Consider the following 9,652-nt stretch of genomic DNA (forward strand, 5'->3'; position numbering starts at 1 on the left):
GTCCAACAAGCTATGTGAAATATATGTATTATAATCAATACTCAATTTTCTTCCAACAGGTCACCTTTTGGCTACAACGATGAAGAAGCTCACAGTGTTGTGTTCGTTAATGTGTAAGCTTCAGTATAGTGTTGGGCGCAGCTGAAATTAACCCTACATTTCTGCAGTTGACCAGGTGAAAATCTCCATATTCGAGCTACGGGAGATGGCGGCGACACCTACATCGTTGACATGAAACTTTTCAAGCTTACTTGCTCGCTATAGCTTGTAGAAGCTTTGCCATTATCGCCAGAGGACTGAAGAGCTTCAGAGTCCTTGGCGCTAATTATGAGAGGACAAAAAGCGCTGTCCATTTTGTAAGTCGTTGAGGTGAGAGTGTGTTCACCCGTTTTGATTTAGTCCTATGATGGTAGAGTAAAGTTCCCCATTGGCTTGAGAACCATTTGTGGTCAACAAGTTAACTTTCTTTTAATGTGCGAGCGTGCCAAAAAAAACCCTAACAGACTTATGAAAAATAGATAACTTGCGCCCCAAGTTACTGACTTTAAAAAAGTGATTGTGAATTTGGGTGAACAATATCTCTCAAGTATGTTCTTTTCTTGCCTCAAACTAGTGAGGACTTCACAATTTTTCATAGTAAGAAACTAGTAGTTCTGGCCAGAATGAATATATTAAAAAGAAATCAAACTGTTTAAGAAGAACTGCCTATTACACAACTTAAAAGAGAACTGCCACGTCCGAAAGGACAACAAAACATTGGGCTTCGATTTCCGCTTGGATAGCTGCCTGTGACTCAGGCTGGACTAGATGTATCTATGCTGGATTCAAATGTCAGCACCTTCAACTGATGAGGTTTAGCTGGAAATCGATACCAATGTTGAGATTGGCAGAGTTTTAATCTATTTAAGCCATGGAGAGGCTTGTTAGATGGGCAGAATTGAGATCTCTTCTGTCTGGACGGGGCTGGAAGTGGCTGGATTGATGATTGCTTACCTGGAACTGCACTATAGTACCTATTCTGCTTGATTATGAATCATCCAAGAGCTATTTTGGGAATTCTGAGAGATCAAGGCATCTCTGTAAATTTGTTGAGGTTTTCATATTATGAAAAAAACCGATTTCTGTTTGATTTGGCCTATGCTGAACCAAATTTGTAACGAGAGAAGTCTCGTTTCCTTTGTGAATTGCTTCCCTGAACTGAACTGGAGTCAGAAGTCTGAGTTTTGCCTGTTTTATTTAGGAGTTGGGTGAATTTTAAACCAAATGGCTTGATTGTCCAAACCTGCAAGAAAGATATAAACTTGGAGACGATCAATTTCCTTGGGTCTAGTTTCAATGTATCTCTGATGCTCCATGTTGCTTGGACTTAATTGATCAAGCTCCTGAAAAATCTCAATGAGCTCATTGTAATATTTGGCAATTGATGCACCATTTTGCTTCATTGTGAATGACCTTCTGTGAAGGTCATAAATTTTGGCTTCATCCAGCACCATCTGAATAGGTTTTCTTGATTGCCTCCCAAACTTGCTTTGCTATCTCATAATGGATAAAACGTTTCATCTGATTGGATTACTTGGCATCGAACAACCAAGTTTTGAAATGGCAATCCGATGCACGACATTTGTTGTATGTTGGGTATGTGGCTGCATGTTAGGTCATTTCACCGGTTAAGTAACCGTGTCCCTCTTGTCTAGCAATCTTTTCTCCATGAATTGATGCCATAGAGAATAATTATGTTCACCCAATTTAATACCGATTGAGAAGTTGGAATTGTCTCCTTGGACATTGACAACCTGAGTGATTAAATTTGATCCACTGGTGAGTAAGGATTGATTTGAGTTGATATTATTGGGATCCTCTTCAATTGCCATGATAACGGTTCACGATGAAGACTGCTACTGGTTCTGGTTTGAATTTTGATGACTGTTGTGATCGAGCATGATGAACTTGATGGCTGTGAAAAAAAACTCGAAGGTCTGGTTGCTGGGCTTGGTTGATTGTGGACGTCTTGAACGACGTACGCTGCAAGTGGTGATTGAATGTCTCGAACAACGTACACTGGTGATTGAACGTCATGAACAACGTATACTGTGTTTGTGCAAATTTCTCACTGGAGAATATTCGCTTGTAGATCCTTCACCCTTTGAGCTTCCTTATCTCTCTTCCACAATTCCTGTAAAATCAAACATAAGTAAAAGACCACACCTGGGGGGTGTTGGCCAAAGGCCCTATGACTAAGTTAGTTCGATTGAATCCTTGAGAAACAATACCTAAAAAAGGGTGTGGAGTTTTCTCTATGGGGAGAACCGGATGGCCGGAGCCGTGTGTGGTGGCTAGAGTCGTGATAGGAGAGATGAGAGTGGTGTGGCCGCGGGCTATGAAGGTGTTGTTGGCTTGGAGAGAGGGAGAGAGAGGGAGATTTCGGGTGTTTAAGGTTTTTGTTTAATATTAACTTGTGTGTTGAATGTAACCATGTATTTATAGGGCTCTAGGCATCTAGGGTTTTTCAAAGAATATCTTCTTATTTGGAAGGAAGATATTCTTTCCCCAAATTATAGAGATTGAATCAATTAGGGATTTGATTGAGATCAAATCACTTAATTGATGATGATATCTCCAAAATAGGATAATACCCTAATTAGGTGATATTATCTTTTCATTGGTGATTATTGTGGGGGTCCTTTTGTTCCAGCAACCTAACGAATGGGCTTGGGCCGCTGGGAGAAGAAAGCGAACAAAAGATCCTCTCTAAAGCCTGAGTTCAAGAACCAGACTCCCGAAAGAATTTTTAAAAGACTTACTGAAGCCTTAGAAAAATACGTTCGGGTTCTTTTCACCAACACCCAAAGGAACGCGTGAAATTTGTTAATGACTTGGCATGAGGAGCATGTGGCATGGGAGCTGAACTTTCACAGGTTTAGCAATTTGAGAGAGAGAGAGAGAGAGAGAGAGAGAGAGAGAGAGGGAGAGAGAGAGAGATCAGAGCATGAATTTCTTGGAGAGAAACAGGTTTTAGAGTGGGAGAGGGGAGAATTAGGATGGCTTCTATCTTAGAACAGAGAGAAACATTGGGAGTAGAAGATGGGAAAATTCCAGTTCGCTTGACAAAGCTTGGTCTTGCTCTGGAATGCTGTGTCTTGCTGGGTAGAAGAAGCTCTGTTTTATAGGCATTTGGAATCCTAATTTCGTCGATCATCCATTCCTACTTTTTCTTTCCCTTTCTCCGATTACTCCCTTTCTTGTGCAAAATCATTGACCAGAGCGCCTGAATCAATGGCTTCTTGTGGTTCCAAGGCTTCGTGCGGCTGAGCCTTTCCATGGGGGTAAGGCGCCACTTGCTTTCTCCCTTGGTTTTCAAATCAGAGCTTACAAAGGAAAACTGAGAACAGAGGAAGTTGTTTGTCCACTGGGTATTTCTCCTACACTTATGGATTTCCTATGGTCCTTGCTGTGATTTTGGGTTGACTACATGGGAGCTCTGGTATGGGTGGAGCTCGATGTTTGGATTTTCTAAGAGAGGCTGGGCTGGGCTTCGAGTACAGTTTTGAGGTTATTGGTATTTTCCCTTCCAGCGGCCCGCACGCTTTCGTCCAGCTGCTGGAAGTGGTTTTGCTCGTTCTTGGGCATTCTAACTATCATGGACTTCCCTAAATGGTACAGTAGCCTATGGGATGTTCTCCTAAGGCTTTGGACCCCATTCTTCTCTCTCATGCTAACCCATGTATTTGGGCCCGAGGAATGGGCCTGAACTTTAGTGCTCCCAAGTAGCCTAAAGCTTTCATCCCTCGTTCCCTCAATGGGCCCTGTGAGTGCCCGTACCCATCCATGCCACAACCTTCTCAGCAAGCCCCGGGTGATTACGCTTGGGCCCACTTGAGCTTGTAGCATGGCGTGATGGCATCGCATGTTTATTCGTTGTGCTTGTGCTTGAGTTTAATTGTGCTATAATAAGCCGAGCTCAAATTAAATAACACCGGATAGATTCATGAGCGTGAACTTACATAGCCGTTGCGTTTTTGGCATGCTTGCTTAGCGTGACCCGTGGCTCGCGTAGGCGTTCTACAATTCCCTATTATGCCCCGGTCGAGTTTCTTTTGTAATTAATTATTTGCACCGGGCTGACAATAAGCTTGGGCCTAACCCCCTGGATTTTTGGGCCTCAACATTAGCCCCCTTGATTATTGGGGCCATGAGCGGATCTTGAGATGGGCCTAATAATCAAACCCAGCCCAAAAGTCAAATCGATGTCAGACAATATGACCTTCTTGTTTCCCGCGTGAGTGTGCTATTGTCATGATGGTCTTCCAGCAGCCTTTTACGTTTCCCAGGTACGCTTCGTTTAAGTCTGTTTTATTCCACCCGCCTTTTACTTCTTCTTCTTCCTTTCCCCTTTTCGTCTCCGGTTTCTCCTCTCCGTGCGTGCGCATCCCAACTTTTCACTCTCATTTCTGGATTTTGCTGGTTCTTCCTCAAACCCAGGCTTGGAGACTTTCTGGGACAGGAAATTGCTAAGGGGCGTCCTTCATAACCGCCAGTTGGTTAAGCGCAGAGAAACCGTTCGCAACTGCTGGGAGACCATCGTTCCCTTTTAAAAACCCTAACCTTTCGATTTTCTTCTCCAATCCGCCGAAGGCTAGGCTCAGCGCGGTTATTTCTCAGAGCGAGGAGCGATTTGGAGAGAAAATTGCAAGGCAATTCCCCCTTCTTCTTCGTCTCCGTCAAGCGCTGGAACAAACACCATAGAGGGCAGGGGTAAGTCTCGCTCCTTTATTTCTTTCTTCAGTCGCTGTTGCTGTTTGCTTGCTCGATTCCCCTTCCCCTTTTTCTTAACCCAAGTCTGGATTTTGGGATATGCATCACCAATTAGCAACTTCAAGTGTCAATTTGTCTTATTTTTTTTTTTTTCGAGTAGCCCTCTTTTTGGGTGAAATCGTATAAACGCGTTGGCCTGATCCTTCTACAAGCGTGATATTGGCATGAAATTGTAAAAACAATGGAGCTGTGCATATGCGTGCTTGTGTTTCTTTTCTGTTCCCCTGTTTTTGGCATAGTGAGAGTTTGGGTCTTCAGGCTTTTCGTGAAGGTGCTGGAACTTACGCTTTTTTTTTTTTTTTGGCAGATACCAGCGACTTAGTGGCCCTCGTCATGGCCTCCACCGATCTTCCACCAATCATGATGGACCACCTATATTCGATGGATGATGGTCTCAAAGCGGGAGGGCCCCTCTTGCCGCTTGAAAAAGCTTGTGCGAATCCTGTTGTTGGCGATGAACCACTGCCTGAGACCGTCTCCGTGGTCGAGCCTGCTTCCGTATCTAGGTGCTGCATTGAGAAAGGCCTATTTCCAGTCGTCCCCTTATTCTTTCAGCATCCTTGCAGCATCAGTAAAAGCTGGTCAGAGTGGGTTGACCGTGAGCTGCTGGACCCATCTACTTGCGATATTTTACGCCGGGCGCAAGTTCTTGACGCCATCTTCCTATCCAAGCTGTGGGATATCCATATCGAAGCAAGGGTGCTCCGTCATGTGGTCCGGAGGTGGAGCAAAGCTACTCACACCTTTGTATGCTCGTGGGGAGAGTTTACTCCGACTCTTGAAGACGTAGCAAACATATCTCGCCTCCTTGTATGCGGTGATCGGAACCCTTTTGATATTGCTCTTACCCCGGCAGAGATAGACACCCTTGCAGTCCTGCGAAAGGGCGCTCCTACCTCTCCCAGCACTTCGCTTCGCTTCAGCAACTGGATACAGTACTTTGGTGATGTGGATAGGCGGGGACCTTGGCGGCTAGCTGCGTTTATATCACTGTGGCTCGGGCGATTCGTGCTCTGTGACTTTTCCCAGGACTGCCTTCATGAGCGTGTATTTCCTTTGGCCTTGGCTATCGCCCGAGGTGACTCAATTCCTTTAGCCCCCGTGTTCCTAGGGCATTTATACAGGCTTCTTGATCAGTGTCAGATTTTGGAGAAGAATGCGGCGGGAACCATGGGCGTAGAGACCCTTCTGAATTCTGGCTTCTTGCAGGTGTTTTTGTGGGAACACCTCAAGGGGCTGGACGTGTGCCCACTCCCCTATTCGTATGCTCTGCAGTCTGCTGATACGGGCAATGGTTCTTTCATGCCGGACAGCCTCCCTCTCGTCTGCAGGTGGTTTAAGCGAATGCAGAGAAAAGGCCAAAATGTTTTAAGGCTACTGGATGATATTGAGCACTTCGTCTTTCGCCCGTACGGCACTTTAGCGGAAACCTTCACTTTTGTGCCCTTTTATGCTGACGTTGACGATATTGTTGAGGTTCCGGCAGTGATGCCTCAGGGCTGCAGTTTCAGAAGATATTCCTTGTTGAATGCCGCATGCCTCCCACTGCCCACTTTAGGCGACAACCGCTCGGAAGTCTCCGCGACTTACTCACCCCACCGGGTCAGACGGCAGCTTGGACTTGACCAGGGCGTGCCAAACGATCCTAGCCATGGTGACCCCTTCCTACTTCACAGGGCCTTCCTTGTTTTTTTTTTTTTTATACAGTAATTTTCTAGCACCTGCCTATTTTCTTCTGACATTCACGCTTGCCTTGCAGGTTGCTCTTTTGCTTTACATGAAATTGACCGGCCCAACATGTTGAAGAACACATTAGCTCCAGCTTGTATAACTTAGTTGCGTTTAGGCCGTATTTTCCTTTTGATGTTCCAACACCTGTACTGTGAAATCCTTGTATTGTAACGCTGTTGTGATCAAGCTGCTGGAACCTACGTTTTATTTTCTTTTGGATGCTGGAGACACATTGTAACCTCTGCTTGGTATATATATATATATATATGTGCTGCCTGGTTGGTGGAATTTGTGCTTGCGAATTGCTTGAGGTCATATGAGATTTTCTGACGGGTTGGATATCTTTAAAAGCAGAGCATATGCTGTCAATTTTTTTTTTTTTTTGGTAGCATTCCCAAACTTTATTTGCATGGCTTGCCTAACTACTAAGCTTGAAAAACACCTTCTCATCATGCTTTGAAGGGACCAGACACGATTTTCCCCGTGATTTTTATAAAATTCACAGATACTTCGCATACCCCGATTGCTTGCCAAAAGAGAATCATGATTTTGTCGTTCCAGCATTCCAAGAATGCATGCCTTTTTACAATAGCTTGGCCTCGCATACTGATGTTATTTTGCTTGGGCTTGATAGTTCGGGATCCCATCCAAGTGGCTTTGCTTGGCATGTTTTACTGCTAAGTAGCATGTGTTTATCCATTTTTTTTTTTTTCACGTATATATATATAGTGTTTGGTGCAAAGTAAGTTTGGGATACGTAAAGTAATATTTCAGAGGCAAGTTTTCTTTTTCAAAATACTCCTTCATTTTCATTGCAAAGTTCATGCTACCATAGTGGTGCATCGTACAATAATTTTCCAAAATACCAAGTGAGATCATAGAAGGAGTTCATATTTGAAATGAAAAGAAATGCCATAACGAAAGTACAAAATATAAAACTAACTTAGCAGTAGTACGGTTTGAGCCACTTCCCGTTGATGGGATCCGTCAGCATGCCTTCTTTGAGAGAGATCAAGCGATAATAGCCGCTGCTGTAAACTTCTTTGACTGCGAATGGCCCTTCCCATTGCGGAGCAAATTTGGAAGGCCCCGATACTTGTCTCCTCACATGCTCGACGACCTTTAGCACGAGGTCCCCTTGCTTGAAGGCTTGCGGCTTGACTGTTCTGTTGTAAGCTTGTGCAATGGTTTTGTGGTAAAGCGATGTTCTTCTTTCGGCTTCAGCTCTTTTTTCATCGACAGCTTCGAGGTCTAATAGGCGCCAATCTGAGCATGACTTCATATCCCATTCGAGGTCATTGACAGCCGATACTCTGGCCGTGGGGATGGTGATTTCTACGGGTGAAATGGCATCAGACCCGTACACAAGAGAATAAGGCGAAAAACCTGTAGCGCTTCTTGGAGAGGTGCGGTAAGCCCACAAGGCATCCGGCAGGTGGACGCTCCAACCTCCTTCGTACTCGTGCACCATTTTGCTCAAAATCCTCAATATGGTCTTGTTTGTAGCCTCAGCTTGACCATTCCCCTGCGGGTAATAAGGCGTGGAGCGGCGATGCTTGATACCATAGCCACTAAGCGTTGAGCTCACTTGTTTGTTGACAAAAGGGGTGCCATTGTCAGTGACCATTTTGTATGGAATTCCAAACCTGCACACGATATATTCCCGAATAAAATTTGAAATAGCAGCTCCCGTGGCCTTTCGAAGAGGGATCGCTTCAACCTACTTCATGAAATATTCCGTGGCAGTGAGAATCCATATGTAACCGTCGGAAGGAGGATGGATCGTTCCAATTAAATTGAGCCCCCAAGTATGAAAAGGCCAAGGAGTGCGCATGTCCTGTAGCAACGTGGGAGGCTTGTGACTTAGGTTGGCATGAATTTGGCATGTGTGGCATCTTTTGACGAAGTCGTGCGCATCTTTCTTCATGGTAGGCCAATAATACCCAACACTCAGCAGCTGCCGGTGAAGCCTCTTCCTTCCCTGGTGCTCTCCACACTCTCCAGCATGTATTTCTTGCATGACCTGACATGCCTCTGACTCTCCCAAACATCTCAATGGTTCGCCATTAAACCCCTTACGGTAAAGCGTCAACCCGTCTATGAAATACCTTTTTGCTGTCTTCTTGAGCTTGCAGGCAAGCTTGGGATTGGTTGGTAGAGTCCCTTCGACGAAAAATGCTAAGTAAGGAGCTCTCCAATCCTCTGCGAGTGAAATAGTGAAAGATTCTTCGGTGGAGGGTATTGTAGAACACCTGGGGCAATTAGATTGGATTTCAGCCGCTTGCTTCTTCATCTCTGGCCAGTAGTAGCCCTTGCGTTGCAGGCGCCTATACAAACTGACCACTGGCTCCAAGCTGCAGGTGGCGTCGTGAACTTCTTGCAACCTTCTTTGCGCTTCTGTTATTCCTATACACCGAGTCAAAATACCCCCCGGAAGGCGCCTGTATAGCTCTCCAAAGATGATCGTGTAATCTTTTAATTCTTTGATGTCGCTTCCCTTGCTCATCTTCTCCTTCACAGCTTTCCTCCAATCACCTTCTGCTTCCGGCAGCTCCTCCTGGGACATTGCTCCGACCACAGACACATCTTTCTTTATTACAGTGATGTTAGGCTGTTCTTCGACAAATGAGAGCTTCGATCCCAATGTAGCCAGTGCATCAGCATATCTATTGGTGACTCCGGGAATGTGCTACATCACGACTTGCTTGAAAGAATTAATGATTTTCTCGGCCGTTGTACGATATGGTGCCAGTGTCGCCTCCTTCACAGCAAAATTCCCTTGTAATTGACTTAACACCAGGTTTGAATCCCCAATAACCTTGATTTTTTCTACACCCATCTCTCTTGTTGTAGACATTCCCATAATAAAAGCTTCATATTCTGCCGTGTTGTTTGTGCATGGAAAATTTAGCTTGAACGAGAGGGCTGTAGCTTGTCCCTCCGGATTAATGAGCACCACGCCTGCTCCTCCACCTTTTGACGTAGAAGACCCATCAAAGTAAAGGGTCCATGGCTCCTCTTCTGTAACTGCAGCAACTACTTCCGGCAGCTCCCCCAGAACCTCCTCAGAAAGGGTCGATTCCTCTACTTCGGGAAATAGAGCCAGCAT

The 9,652-nt window shown here is 45.0% G+C and overlaps 2 protein-coding genes across 2 annotated transcripts; one reads left to right on the plus strand and one right to left on the minus strand.

Moving 5' to 3' along the window:
• Positions 1 to 5,145: 5,145 nt before the first annotated feature.
• On the plus strand, positions 5,146 to 6,648 carry LOC148295620 (uncharacterized). The gene is made up of 2 exons (XM_088250544.1): positions 5,146 to 6,466; positions 6,572 to 6,648. The coding sequence occupies exons 1-2, from the start codon at positions 5,146 to 5,148 to the stop codon at positions 6,646 to 6,648; spliced, it is 1,398 nt and encodes a 465-aa protein (XP_088106670.1).
• Positions 6,649 to 7,486: 838 nt separating this feature from the next.
• On the minus strand, positions 7,487 to 9,109 carry LOC110772134 (uncharacterized). Its single transcript, XM_088250545.1, has 2 exons — positions 8,487 to 9,109; positions 7,487 to 8,189 (listed from the first exon to the last, which is right to left on the minus strand). Exons 1-2 carry the CDS (start codon positions 9,107 to 9,109, stop codon positions 7,487 to 7,489), a joined length of 1,326 nt encoding a protein of 441 aa, XP_088106671.1.
• Positions 9,110 to 9,652: the final 543 nt, after the last annotated feature.

The sequence above is a fragment of the Prunus avium genome, chromosome 3 (genome assembly GCF_965620075.1).
Source record: "Prunus avium chromosome 3, drPruAviu1.hap1.1, whole genome shotgun sequence".
Lineage (NCBI taxonomy): Eukaryota > Viridiplantae > Streptophyta > Magnoliopsida > Rosales > Rosaceae > Prunus > Prunus avium.

Excerpts from the sequence above, each read along its gene's own strand:
- LOC148295620 (XM_088250544.1), top strand. The coding sequence starts at position 5,146 with ATGGCCTCCACCGATCTTCCACCAATCATGATGGACCACCTATATTCG. Across the intron at positions 6,467-6,571 it reads GCCAAACGATCCTAGCCATG|GTTGCTCTTTTGCTTTACAT; the intron begins GTGACCCCTTCC and ends CTTGCCTTGCAG.
- LOC110772134 (XM_088250545.1), bottom strand. The coding sequence starts at position 9,109 with ATGTCCCAGGAGGAGCTGCCGGAAGCAGAAGGTGATTGGAGGAAAGCT. Across the intron at positions 8,190-8,486 it reads CGGCAGCTGCTGAGTGTTGG|GTTTGGAATTCCATACAAAA; the intron begins GTATTATTGGCC and ends TATCGTGTGCAG.